Source organism: Pezoporus wallicus, unplaced genomic scaffold, assembly GCF_028554395.1.
Source record: "Pezoporus wallicus isolate ANWC-B61680 ecotype Strahan unplaced genomic scaffold, APGP_CSIRO_Pwel_v1 contig_8490, whole genome shotgun sequence".
Taxonomy (NCBI): domain Eukaryota; kingdom Metazoa; phylum Chordata; class Aves; order Psittaciformes; family Psittacidae; genus Pezoporus; species Pezoporus wallicus.
In genome coordinates this window covers 969,432-984,287 of record NW_026642793.1, presented here as the reverse complement: position 1 = coordinate 984,287, position 14,856 = coordinate 969,432, and the positions used below count along the sequence as shown (strand labels likewise).

Here is a 14,856-nt window from a genome sequence, read left to right as displayed (position 1 = left end):
AAAATCTAATTACCCCCGATTGCTGACTTAGACATAGCACGTTACACCAGTACAGTGGGGTATGAATAACATGACATACATGTTTGTGCAGTTCTCTTCCTTAAAACAAACACAAAAGTGTAAGATTTGTAAATTTCAGAGCTATTGGCTGCTTGATTTGTTTGCTTTGCTCACGGAGACAAAGAGCCTGCTGAAAGTGTCATTCCGGCTTGGAAAAAATTAGTGATTACTTCAGGAGTTCAGCATGAATATGGCACGTCCATGTCTGAAAGGTCCCCAGAGTGAAAGAAATAAACAGCTCATCATAAAGTCTAAGTGTGGTCCAGCTCATGTATCAAGTGTGCGAATGGCCCTGAAGCAGAGAGTAAGTGCATGAGAAAGCACCCATGTCTTCTGCAGAAAAACATCAACAGATACTGAAAGCAAAGGAGATAACCTGTGTAAAAGTAATGCCCTGCAAACCTTCACCAGCTGAGTGACACTTGATGCTTGCCAGGTCCAGAAGCACCCGGAGGAGTAATTACCATCACCTCCTCCTACCCACCAGTTTGGTCTTGCTGGCTCTCGGAGGCAATCCAATGCACTTGGCTTCTCAAAAGTCCCCAGGAGTCACTGTTGGCCAGAGGGATCCACTTTTATCCTTCTGCCACATTCTGCTTTGAGAGGCTGAGTCTGACTGTTGACCACCCTTTGTCTCAGAGAAATTGAGATACTGAGATCTGAACTGAGCCCTTCAGCTATTCCTCATGGGTCTATAGGGCCCCATGCTTGAATGCCAGTGTCATAAAAGTAGTTCAGTTCTCAGACAGCAACAGATGGAGCAATCCATAACTGATGTGCATTTTCTGCAATGGTAATAAACAATAGGGAAGCACTGTAACAACCCAACTTACCAGCATATTAGATGCTGTCCCTTCCCACTGTGAACAGGCACAACTCCCTCTCCTAAAACTGCAGAAGCTGGTCCCTTCTATTTCTCAGGCTACTGCAAAGCAATAGCTCAGGGGTAGAGATACTCTGGATTGCTGAGCTATTCCTTTTCCTTTCTTCTTTTGTAGGGACAGCATTGGCCATGGAGGGGGAGGGATGGAGAGTCCAGAGTAGCACTAGACTGGCTGTTGTACCCTGGTGGCAGCACCACGGCTCTTGGAGTGGCCCTCTGCCTCCCTGACCTCCCAGTGCTGGGGGCACTGGCAGCATGGGGATGATCCCTGTATCCTTTCTTGTCCACCTCCTCACCCGTGGATTTTATGTGCTCCAAGCTGGCGCTGCCCCCTGTGTGGTGGGTATCCTAACTTTAGCTGAAGCCTCTAAGACACCATAGTTGATGTGGTTGACAAACCATGCCTGCTTAATGTCTTGAAGGACTAGACTTCACTACCCCACTGCTGCCGTTCTGTTCCCCAGCAACAGCCCATGCTCTTCGTAATTCCCAGCACCTTCTCTACCTACTGGTATTTTGTCCCCTGAACACTGGGTTCTCCCCATCTGTCCCAGGAACAGCTTGGCACCTGGCTTACCTGGATGCAATTGCTAGCAGCACATTCCTCCACTGACATTTCTATTCCCCCTCAACCACATTGGACCATTAATGAGTCCGTTACTTGGATCATTAACAGTTATTTATGCAGAAACTCAATAGAACACTGTCAATTTGAAAAGCCACGGTCCTAGATGAAAACATGAATTGTTGCTAAAGCTGAAAACACTGACCAAGTTTTCTTGATGCCACTGCCAGTAAGCTGAGCAGACCTATGCCCCTTCCTCACTGCACTTCCATTTGTGCTCTCCAGCTCAGTCCTTACCACCACCGTTAGACACATCAAAACCTAATGAAACCTAATTATTAGAGTTGTGGAATAACTACCCAAGATAAGCCTCCCTCTCTAATGACATGAACCTTCATTATCACATGTAGCTGTGCTTTCCTCAGGCATTTTCTAGCAGTGCCTCTCAGCCACAAAAGAAAAAAGCTCCAAAGCACTGTGATTGAAAGCGTGCCAAGGAAGCACCAAGGCTTTGGAGGACTAGGAAACAGAAGCCTACGGTGAAAGAGATACATTATTTATAAGAACATATTCTAGAAGATACCCAAAGGGAAAAACTAGCCTTGAACAACTGTGGCAGAGACTTCCAGCTTCAGTGCTTCCGTGTCTGTTGAAATCTGGTGATCAAGAAGCTGAAATCAATGAAGGACAGCAGTTCACATGTTTCACACAGTGACAAGCCTCTGTAAATCAGGGAGATGGATGGGAAAAGGAAAGACAGGTGGAAGATTAAGTTGCTTATTTTCTGCTAGTGATTAGGAAGAATTGGGTTTTCCATCTCCTCAAGAGAGAGGTGAATTCTATCTTTACTGTTGTAAAAACTCAGAGGGAAATGTGGAACTGCATGAAGTGAACAGATGCATGGAAGCAAAATAATTGCCGGTGAATGTGAAATTCAGCCTTCTTGTTTACACATATGTGATAGGCAAAGAGCCACCAAGTACCAGAAAGACTTGGGGGTCCAAATGTACTCAAGGCATTGATAAAACAAACCATTGCAAAACAAAAATACAGCAGCCTATGACTGACAATGTGATTTATACATTCACAACCTTGAGCCCTTTTCACACAGCTTGGATTGTTGAGTGATCTTACATGTGCTTTAGTCTGGGACAGTCACATCAATCTATGCTTTGGCTAGAAGCACCTAGTGCCACGATGGAGCTTACTCTCTTACAATGACTTTAAAAGCAAGGTGATGGTACTGATTCACAGCACAGCTTAATCCATCCCAGCCACTGCTCCCACCACCCCAAAACAGAGCCTAAAATGGCCATAGTTTAGTCATGCTTTTCCAGACAATAAGGAGAATAAATGGATTAAATTCTAGCAAAGGTACAAATACCAGCATTTTAACTTGCAATAGTATAAAACCCACTTCTTTGCCAAGGAAATGCATCATCTTAGCACAGCTTAAATCCCACTGTGGTCTGCTTGGACCCTTTTTTCCTCATCCATGTTTTTTTCAGTGCCCTAGAAGCAGACCTTTTTAAGGACACTGTAAGAAATGCCCCTTCCATCTTCAGAATATGAAGGCTAGGACGTGTTGGCTTGTTCAGCTCCAAACCAAAGCTTTCCCAGCCTCAGTTTTCAGCACTGCATGCTGAGTTAGAAATGGAGTCAGGCTGAAGCTCTGCTCCTCCCCACGTCCTCACACAATCCTGATACACAAATCTGGGCTGCTGAGTGTGGTAGCATTTGCTTATCTCTTCACTCATTTCAATTCACTCCTAAACGCTTCACCCCCAAGTTTCTCCATGCTAGAGCCCAGCACTGCTTTTCTAAATGGTTTTTGAGCGAATTGACCCCAGGGAACGGGCTGAAGCCTTTCTGTTTCTTTCAAACCTTCCTGGCCAAACATTACCTTCTTCTCCAGGGCCTGGAAGAAAGCTACAGGGACCTATCAGTCAGATCCCTCTGACTCGCAGGTAGGGTTTCCTAGCACAGTCCTGCTGGGGTTCCAGAATCACTGCACAGGAGGGCTGAGATACCCTTTATGTTCTATATCTTGCCCTGTGGGACACCCCAGGATAGAGCACTGATGAGCTGTTCTCTGGCTTTAGCTGTTCTAAATCTGCAGCCCAGTGGCCGTGTAAAATGAAGTGTCCCATGAACTGTCCTTAAGTGGGGCACATCTGCTGGAGGCCACATTCAAATCGCCTTTCCCTGTTCTTGTTAGTGCCCGTAGTGTAAAGTCCCAAACAATTGTTCCTGAAACGCTCTTTGCAGAGATAGCATTTGGGTAGTTTGCACACTGTGTTTCCATCTGGGGCGGATCTTTTCGTCAGCAGTTCCAAACACATGGATACGTAAATGGAAAAAGCTGTCATGGCTTGAATAATGGCACCATTGAGCAGAGAGCAAAGCTCACTGAGCAATGAATCCCAAAGGGTACCGAGCCCTCGAGCTCCAATTTTGCAAAGCTGTTAACAATGGATGTTTGTTGGTTTAAGCAAGCTGCTATTGTAGCACCTTAAGAGATTTATTGTCCGTACTCCGAAGGCACATATTGATTCCTGCGATGTGCAGAACTGAAACAGAAAGAGTATCTAGAGTATTAGATGTGGAGCACTGTATCTTGACTCACTGCTCTATCCAGTTCATCTATCCAGCCTATCTCTGTTCATCAGTATCCCATGCACTGTTATCCTGTCTTGCTTTCCAAGCAAAAACTCCTTAAAGCATCTCAAAATCGAATTGATTCTCAAATCACACCTCGGTCCCTTGAGCTCCACAATCACTTCCTCAGGGAGCACTTGAGAAGCCATCTGGGCATGTAAACGCGGTGTCTGCTTTTGCTTTACGCGGTACAGCAAAAGACAATGCAACAAACTGCGTCCAAGCCTACGTGAAAATGTAATGAAGGATGCAATGTGGAAGCATCCTTTGCCTGATTCACCAGGCTGAGTAAGCAGTAGCTGAACTCAGAAAGTCGATGGATTTCTTTGACTTCAGGCTGCAGGGGTCTTCACAGCAGCATAGGAACTCTTCATGCTCTATCTACTATAACAATCAAAGGCAATGTATTAAAACCCTCAGCTCTCTGGAGTTACCATGTTTTCAGATTTAATACAATTTCTGCCTGTTTCCTGCTGTAATTTCCAGCCAGCATGATTTAAAGCTTGAGAGCAGGCACAAAATTAAGAGAACAAAAATGGATGTATTAATTTCATCTCGTGCTTTTCATAAGAGCCCCCATGATCTCTCCTGTGGTGCTTGTGATTCTGGACGCCTGGATTTTGCAGTGGCTGACAGTGAGGTTTTAACATGGTCATTCCCATGTAATTAAATCACAGTCACACTATGCACTATGCACTAACGTAGTAGCAAACTGCATTTTAAGTCTGCTCCTTCTTTGTGAATGCACCAGCATTATGGAACTGCACCGGAACCATCCCAAATTCTGCAATATGGCTGTCTCGGGATGAAGGGGCAGCTTTCAGCAATGACTGTTGAATACTGCAAGGCTTGGGTTTTATCAAAGGCTGCTGGAAGGGGGATGCCCTTCCTAAGGGGGCTACATGCAAGCACCTCAGGCAACAGCAATTGGGGGTCTCCATTCCCACATGAGATGAAGCCTGCATATGCCTTTCTCCCATTGACACACTGGTGTTGGCTCACAGAGCCAACAGAGGTAGGCAGAGCTGTTGGTTTCGTTCTGTATCTCAAGGTACATACAAGTCTCCCTTTCTGCTCAGGCTTTGCGTTCACTTTATGAGGGATGGAGCCAAGGGCAGCTTTTCAGGCACAACACTTGGGGAAGGAAGGTGGCTGCCAGCCAACATCTGAATTTTGCCCCTCCTCGTTCCCAAGTGTCCCTCATGGATCGGTGCTTCAGAGTAGTGTTTCCATGCCCAGAGAAGACACAGAAGCTCTCACCAGTGCCAGCAACCTCCTTCTCTGGGGTACAAAGCCAGGTCCTCAGTGTGGTCATGGCAGGGCTGTCCTCTGTCTTGAGACTCTGCCCACCGGTGGCCATTTGGTCCACCCCTCTCACAGGCGCCATTCTGAGGGCGAACAAAATGGCTCCTGGTCCAGGGCACACAGAATGGGGCCATAAGTTCTGGACATCCAGATACAGCATCTCGGGAGGTGGTTCCCTTCACTGCGTGCCCCTTCCATCTTGTGCTTTAGGAAACTTCTGGAGCATGCTTCATGTCAGGCTTGCTTGTGAATCAAAGACGTGCAGAATACAGTCGGTATCAAACACAAAACTGAGTTTTAATTCACTGATTCACATATACCTTGACATGCTTCTGTGTGTTACAGTGGCTGCAGCTCATTTGCAGTGCGCGGCATTCTGCTCCCTGTGTTCAGTGCTAGCCCATCAATCACTCAGGCAAAGTGGCTAGATGGTTCTCCAGGCTGCCGGTGCCTGGGCATCCAAGGACTAGGCATCCAGGTACGGATCCTAGTTGACAACTTGGGTGCCTATATACTAGGCATCCAAGTATATATATGCCTAGTATATAGGCATCCAAGTATATATATGCCTAGTATATAGGCATCCAAGTGTATATATGCCTGGTATATAAGCATCCAAGTATATATATGCCTAGTATATAGGTATCCAAGTATATATATGCCTAGTATATAGGTATCCAAGTATATATATGCCTAGTATATAGGTATCCAAGTATATATATGCCTAGTATATAGGTATCCAAGTATATATATGCCTAGAATACAGGCATCCAAGTGCCCAGCTCTTTGCCAGCTTCAACCAGAAAAGCTCACACTTGCTAATTCCAGACTACTACTTGGATGATGAAGTTCCTGGCCTGATGTACATGAGGTATCTGGTGGCTTTCCATGACTAAACTGCAGGCCTAAACGGCAGCTAATCTCAAGGAGGAAGTACAAAAAACTTGCTCACATGCCAGATACAATGAGTTTTAAATGAACATGGTACAGATCAGACCTGATGACAAATGGAAAGCAGGTACATGCATTTTTCCCAAGATCACCGTATTTGTCTTCCCAAACTTTAGCTACTGGTTTGATTTTATTTCTTGAGTGTTGCATGTTTGCTTTTGTTCTTAGAGAGCTGGACAAGGTCCAATACTAATTAAATCCACTGGGGGCCTTCATTTACTTCCATATCCAGATCCTCTCAACAAATGTTTGACTCAAACTCCATCACATTAGAATTGATTGTTTCTGCTATATAACTGTATGGATGGGAAACAGTTAATTATTTGCAATGAAGAAGGTTTTCAATTTTGCAGCTTCTTGTTCGTTTTAAATTATTTTAGTTGTTTGGGGTTTTTTTTTCCAACAATGAAACATTATTGAGTCCATGAAATCCATTCTTCAGAATTGTATCACAAATTCAAGATCACAATTATTCAATGCATTATCGGGCATGGAGTACTTTTCTGTTGCAGGCAATACACTGCAATAAGCAGTCAGTTCAGATACAGAAGGTCACGTTATGATGCATCTTGCAAGTCACGTATTGGGTCTAGTCTCTGAACAAAAACTCATAACTTTCTCCTTTGTCCTCCTTTGTGAATGTTCATAGAATAACCTTGGTATTTCCTTGCTGTTGCCCTCTTAGTATTGAAACTTACTCATGTGGTTGTTCAGGGAGAGGAAATCTAAGAAGTATAATGTGTAATATATATAATATATATATTATATATATATGATATAATGCATATATGCATTAGAAATGAGGACCAGAATTTGAAGTAAATTTTTCTCATTAGTTTCCAAGCAGGAAAATCAATGATTTTATAAAATTACTTAAATGGGTAACACTCACCTCTTTATTTCCTGTATAAATGATCCAAATGTTTCAGGCAATAGTTAAACAGACACTAAGTATTTTTATCTTTGATAACTTGAAGTCATATAGAGCTATGATGTCAAACAACTGAAAATTTTGTTGTTTTCATATATAAATGACATGTTTGCTTTTAAATCATCCACAACGGAAAGAAAGTGGTCTGCTTTCTTCTTATGAAGAGTGCTCCTCCACTGATGAGTTTGGAGAAGAGAGATGGCAAAGGAAGTGGTCTGTAGCCCAAAGCACCTGAGTGACAAAGATATAACACAGCTCAAGGATTCCTGGTTTCTAAATGCTTCTTCAGGCTTACACTATACTTAACTGCTGCTGCTGAGCTTTACACGCTTTACAGTCTGCTATACATTCAGCTCCCATGCACACCTGAGTACTGAGATGCAGGCACATTTCTTAAGCAATTAAAAAGAACAGGAATTAAACATCAGAGAAGACAGACTTGTTATAATACCATTATTTAAAAAAAAATATAGATCCATACTTTTACCTCACCTTTTTCATTTATTTATATGGAATAAAATCTGACATAAAGAGAATCCATCCTCCAGAGAAGTGTCGTTCTGACCCATCTGTAATGCACAGGCCACTGAAAGTAGATTGGTGTATCAAAGGGTAGAAAAAAAAGATAGATTCAGTAACCAATGTTATAGACACCATCTATTTTTAGTACCTTAATGCTTTAAGATGATGAAATACCTTCTGCATTACAACAAAAAGGCTACTCTTCTGTTTGTTATTTCATATGCTCAGTGCTTTGACTATGGGTAACATTTCATCTGGAAATCAACTTGTGGCTAGCTTGATAAACACCATAGGATGGAATCTTTTTAGCCCTCAGTGCCCTGTTCTCTGTTTCTGGGATAGGGCACAGGGGTTTGCTCTCCCCAGGAAAACCTCTTACAGTACAGTAAGGGAACTGTACGAAACCTGAAAGACAGTTATTTTAGACACACACAGAGTAAAAAATGCACTATCTTAGTGTGAAACAGGCCTGAGTCATCTCTTGTGGTTTCGAGTGAGCTCACAAAGAATTCCATGTGGGCATCTAAGGGTAGAATTTGGTCCACAGTGTTGAGAAAACAGCTCTGATAATGATTTCAGCCTGAACAGAAGCATACAGAGTTCAAAGAATGCCTTCAAACAAGCCAGGCTGAACAAAATGTCCATAATTTACTGCAGACTTTTCTGCAGAGAGTTATTGCATGGAAAACATAATGGTGGATGCAGTGAACAGAAGCTTTAATAACAGACATTAGTAAACATCATCAATATAAATTCTTTTTTATCTGCTAGGACCAGGGCTGTGTTTACATACAGAGAGAGCAAGCAGATAACTGGGGTTCCTCACTGTATAAAGCTCCATCATGGATGTTTCTGCTGGCTCTTTTGGTTTTGCTTTTCCCCTCCATCATCTTTGATCATCTCAATGGCAAACTGGAACTATGTGTTTCAGGGATCCAGTTGTCTCCCGTTTGCCACCCAGCTCAGGGATGGAACAAGTGAGACAGGTTTGAGGGAAGTGGGGATCTGGTAAAGTTCACCAAAACCTCACCAAAATTAAAGTGCTTCGGTGTCCTTGGGAATGGTGTGAATGATGAAGTGGTTTTCTAACAGCCTCCTTGTGTTTCTCATTCCTCCTCTCTGGAGTTTGGGGAAGGAAGCTGACAAATTGAAAGTCTATTGTAGCCATATACATTGAAAACACAACATCAGCACATAACCTTGTCCACACTGGGTCAGACCAATGGTGCTTCTAGTGTGGAATCCTTCTTCAGCAGTCAATAAATTAACATGAATATGTGGGGCAAAATCCTTTCTTTCCTTTGCCTCTGTGGAGGTGCAGAGACACTGAGTGTATGCCCTGAACAGAGCCCCAAGGCCTGTTCTAAGCAGAGCCAGAATCAAACCCTGTAAAGTCCCCGTGTCTTTTCCTAAGTCCAGCAGACAGACCTTCATCTGTGCTGCTTCATCCATTGCTGTCAGGAATTATTTATTCAGAATGTTTACTGGAGCAAAAATGAGGCTAAATATTATATATATATATACACATATTATACATACCTCTATGTATTTGCAATTGATAGTAGTTTTCCACCTTCATTTAACTTTTGCTGCCAATAACACTCCTTAAGTGAGTGCTGCCTTTCTCCTTGGCTAGTTAGTGCAAATTAGTTTCCCTTTCATTTTCAAATTGGCAAGTACCAGCTTAAGATAGATGCTTCCAGCTCTTCCGTATTTCCTTTGGGAACAAGTACAGCACAAAGCCTGCCTGAGACTTTCCATGTTCTGCACAACCCTAGCTGAGGAGCGCAGGGGTTATTCACAGCCACCTCTTCCATCTGCTTTTCATTGCACAGCTCTCAAAAGCAGGCTCTGGAAAACTGGGAAAATTCACATGCTATGCCTGAAGAGAGCGGGGAAAATAATCCCTTCTTTTGCATCAGTGCACACAACACCTGTGTGCTCCCCGTTCCAAATCCTGTGCCTGATACCGCTGTGCTGGCTTCGTCTGCAGCACTGCCCCCATTCAGAATGATTGCAGCCTCCACTTACCATGCACAGCACATACATCCCTAGGAGGGCGCAGCTCTGGTGTCTCAGTCAGGAGCACTGATGTGCCAGGAACTCAGGCAGGCTGCAGAAGGAAGGCATCTCTTTTCTGCTCCACACTTGCTCCCCTTTCCCCACTCACTGAGTCCTGGCCAGGGAAGGACTAAGCAGATCATCGGTTTAGGCAAGGGAGGCTTTTCCCTGTGTGCCAAGAGAGGCAAAGGCAAAGGCTGAGATCTGTCTTCTGGTAGTAAACAAACGGCCAGCGTCAGCCCCCTCCACAAGTCCCACTGCTACAGGAGGAGGTCTTGTGTCTGGGTACCAGCCTGGGGCAGGTGAAAGATGGGGCACACAAACCACATGACTACTCTTAAGGGAGCTACCTACACACTTTATTGCTTAGAAAATACTGGGCTGGAAAAACTTGGATCACCCCAGAGTTACCTACAGGCTAGTTCTGGGTACAAAGAAATAACTGATTTCTAATATGAGTTATCCATCCGGAGAGGGCATTCCTTGGGGCTTTCACAGTGTTCCACACAAAAGTATGGGCAAAGAACACCAGCCCATACCCTAGCCAGATTCAGCTAGTGATAACACTACTTAGCTTTGACATTGCCTAGCAGGAATCTTCATTACAAGCAAGATACATTGTGTTCTCATTTTTCAGTATTAAATCATAGAATCATAGAATGGTTTGGGTTGGAAAGGACCTGAAAAACATCTAGTTCCAACCCCCCTGACACCTCTCCCTAAACCAGGTTGCTCAGGGCTCTGCCCACCCTGGCCTTGAACACTTCCATGGATGGAGCATGATCCGTGTCTTCAGAGAGGTGTCCTGAGACTCAGCTCAAAATTACTAGCTTGGAATGCACACAGAATTACACCCAAAGAAGGCATTAGCTCAGGTATGAGAAGCTCTGAAGATGTGGAGATCATTGCCAGGATTTATCCATCACCTTGCCTACCCAAAGACAGCACCACACTAACACGACTGCACCATTTCTCTTACAGAGAGGATTTGGCTGTGCATCTTTGCAGCCTACCACTTGCACTCCACTGTGTATAAATGCCATGTGCCCGGGGCTGCCTGCAGCAGCACTGCACCAAGAGAAAAGAAGACACAGCTTGGTTTCCAAAGGTCAGAACTGTCTTGGCTCCGCAGCAAAACAGTGTTGGAAGTGTTGCTGGGAAAGCAGACTTTCTGCTTTAAGTCTGCCTGCAATTAAATCCTTCTGTAAAATCCACAGTTTTCTCTGGTTAAGTAGAGACTCCAGTGGTTTCTGAATGTAAATTAACTTTATGAGCAATAATAAATTAAAACTATCTTTCTTCATGCCATCCAGCAGTTGTAAGGAGCTTTATCACAACCACCAAGTACAGAGTATGGGGTCCTTAAAAAAGCTCTCAAAAATGATTGCAGGACTTTCAATTTCAAGTAAGAGTGAGTTCGATTTTACACTTCAGCAAATAAGAATGCATTCATAAATTTAGACCAGGGACAAGCTTTCTTTATTTTTGTATTCAAAATAGCATTTTTTTTCCCTGTGGATTTTCCACCTAATTAAAGACGAGATATTTGTTGATGTATAAGCACTATCATTTGCCAAATCAGTAACAAAGCACACCAAATACTATAATGCATCTTGCCCTTTTATTGTATTGTGTTATAGACAAAGATGAGTGCATACAGAATAATCACTGCCATCACGACCGTAAAGTTGCAGTGTCACTCTGATCCCTTTGGGAGTCAGAGAACATCCACTTGTCATTCATTCCACCTTTTTATTGTAACAAGCTGCATAGAACAAAACTTCAACTATTTCTCTAAATAAAAACATAGCCAAACCCCCAATGCTTGTTAACAGGACTTTGCAAGATTATTTAAGGTACCAGCAGAATAAGCATGCACAATAGCAACACAAAACTATAGACATGCTGTCCCTGAAAAGGTGAGCTGTGCTGGAAAATTCACAGGTTCAGTGCTGGAGCTCCTGCAAAAAAGCCACCTCAAAATCTGTGCATTACTTTGGTTCAAATGTAGGTGGGAGTAAAGTAATCTAAGGTTGGTGTTTTGCAAAGGAGTGGTGTTAAACCTATTGTGGAATAAAATATGGTCTATGATAACCTCTATTGATTCTCACCGGTTACCAGTGCTATGGTGGGGTGAAATGCTACTAGGAGCACTGTGTTGCTGTTGGCACATTGCTGAGCACATACTCAGCAAGTCAGGCTGCTTCTCTTTTATACAAACTAGGTCCTGATGACCTATAAGGGGTTTTAATAGAATACCACAAAGAACAAAGCAAATTCCCTACTTGAAATGCAGGTGCAAGGAAGCTTTTCCTTGCTGAGAACCACACGCCTTTCAAACAACTTTGGCACTCTATATGGTAATAACCTCCCTTGTGTTAGTGAGTATGACTGCACACAAAACAGTAGGTTGGCAGCGGGTCATGGTTCCTTATTTCCCTATGCCTAATGTAGTAGATGAAACGGGAGGGAAGTGGTTTGGAAACACACAGAGAGCTACTACCATAACTTACTGAGCAGCCTGACAGCAAAATAGCCACTAATGGGAAGACATATGTATTAATAAGAATGGTAAAAGTACTTTAAAACCAATGTTGCTGATACTGCTCCCATGCTCTTGTTTGTATAAAGGTGTCTAGCTTGTACCTAGATGCTCTAGCTGATATACAAGTCTCTATCAATTATACTTCGGGGATTACATTTTAAGCCCTATGAAAAGTTTATTATTACCTGCAAGAACTTTCCACTGGGGACATTTTCTGCTCTTCTCCCCCCAAAATAAAGAAAAAAGTAGAACAATAAGAAAGGATTTGTTATTCTTTCTCAAAGAGTAACAAGGCACAACCTTGTTGATACTACTATGACTACTACGCTGCCTACATTGTTTTGTCCTCTCTTGTCTCACGCTGACTGCAGGAGGAATATTAATAGTATCAGCACTGTAACTCACTGCTACAGAGTGTAAAGTCCATGCAAGAGCTATGGACTGTTTTGGTAGAACTTAGATATTCTCAAAACATGATTTGCAAGAGACTCTTGGGCATGCAGGCGTTCCACAGGCTCTCTGCCAAAGCTCTCTGTAAGGGCCAGTTTGAGTGGTTCAATCCAGTATGTGATTTGCCTAATGAAAGACACTTCTCTAGAAGATTTTGGCAGACGCAATCAGTTCAATTGCCAGGCAGTATTCATGTGATTACAAATGTTACTGATCACATTAGAGACTTAATAAATCTCTCCAAAAAGATGACAGCTACTGTGTGGCTCTGAAGAAATTGAAATTGTGATACAGATTACTGTGTTTGCTGTTCACTGGACTATTGACACAATTGGGAACAAATACCTTCCTTGGACTGCCAAGCGCTGAGTGACAACTGTTAATTTCTAAATAGAGCCATGACTGCTTGTTTGTAAATGTTTGTAGATGTTCCTTTCCATGTTAGGGATACATTCTATGACAAATACATAAAAGAGTTTGATTCCACTGACTTTCACGGATCTGCGGCAATTCACATGCACTGAGCGGTTGGCCTGAGAGTCCAAGGATGATTTTTGGCTTGAAATATGAGAAAAGCGAGGTGTTATCCTTGCATGAAACCCATGAGTGAGACTTTGGCACTGTTTCTTCCGTTGCCATTTGAGCAGATGCAATATCGCACACGGTAATGATAAAACACATCAAAGCAAAAATGGTCTAACTGAGCTGTACCTGTTGGGATAAAAGTCGTTTTCCTTGCAGTGTGGCACAAGTTGCACTCTGTGTCTTCCTGTAATCTATTGAACAGCATTTTAAAAACTAGTAAGTGTTCAATGGCCAAATCTCAGTGGTCAATTCAGTGTATTGCAGGAAAGCAGTCGCACAGGCCTCTCTTTTCTGCTCTCAGGAGGAGGGTTTCTGCCTGCAAAAAACCACATGAAACCAAAGAAAGGAATATATCACTTTCAAAGACTGTATAATTGATGATTCCTAATCCCTCTGCACAGCTGTAGCCAAGGTGCTTTGCCGAGTGAAAAATCATAGTTATTAGTGCTGGTTCCCATCCAGAAAAAGTGATGAAATAAGGATACTCAGCACCAAGATGCATGGAGAGTATTTTTACAGTTTAAATGTTTCCATTTTCACAGTTCACTTCTAGGGAGGAGGCTGTCAGAATTATTAAAGTGTCCTTTATAAATGCTGAGAAAAATTCCACTTTCAACTGCACTGCTGTTAATTCCTTTGCCGTGATTGATGGCCTTCTGTTGAGGGTGTCTTTAGTACTGCAGAGCATAACTGCAGCATACAGCATGTGCTGAGGAGCCAGTTGTGCTCTCAGTTACACTGCTGTCTCTCTAGAATAACTCTGGTTCAATTCAGCTGTCAGTTTAACCTAGTTGTCTGCAACTCATCATCTCTCAGGGCAGATCTAGACTTGAGTTTGTGGCTCTTCTCTTTAACCTGAGTTAATTTACTGAGAATTGCCTTCTTATCAACTCCACTTGGAGCCATGCCCCCAGAACTCCATCAAAAGCTTAAAAGCCATTCTCTATATGCATCATGTAAAATTACTTGCTCTTGGTTTTGGAACGCTTTAGTGGAAAAGCATTTCCAAGCTTTATTCCTCTGTTTTCAGGGAAAAAAAAAACAGACTTCAGATCCTCAAAGATATTTAAGTATAATTTATTTAATTGTGATCAAATAACTTGAAACTTCTGTGGGTCCTGGCCTCATGTTTTGAGAAACAAAGGCTGAATTTTGCAAATAGCACCATCATTTCAGAAACTGAGTCTCCTGTAAGGCTCAAAATACAATTGTTGGTGCAAGAAACTCACATTAGCAAGTGCAGTTGAGACTGAAGAGAAACTTCTTCCTGAGCATATCTTGTGGTTTTCACCCTGTGGTCTGTGGTCCCTTAAGCACCTTGTAGGCTGACTTTGAAGAGC

At 42.9% G+C, this 14,856-nt stretch overlaps 1 protein-coding gene across 2 annotated transcripts in view; it reads right to left on the bottom strand.

Moving 5' to 3' along the window:
- Window positions 1-13,691: 13,691 nt before the first annotated feature.
- Window positions 13,692-14,856, bottom strand: part of CUNH4orf48 (chromosome unknown C4orf48 homolog) — a 30,258-nt gene continuing 29,093 nt past the window's right edge. For both annotated transcript variants that reach the window (XM_057432290.1, XM_057432291.1), the window contains exon 4: window positions 13,692-13,832. In XM_057432290.1, coding sequence (XP_057288273.1) covers window positions 13,767-13,832 — 66 coding nt within the window. In that variant the 3' untranslated portion in view covers window positions 13,692-13,766. The remainder of the gene's footprint in view (window positions 13,833-14,856) is intronic.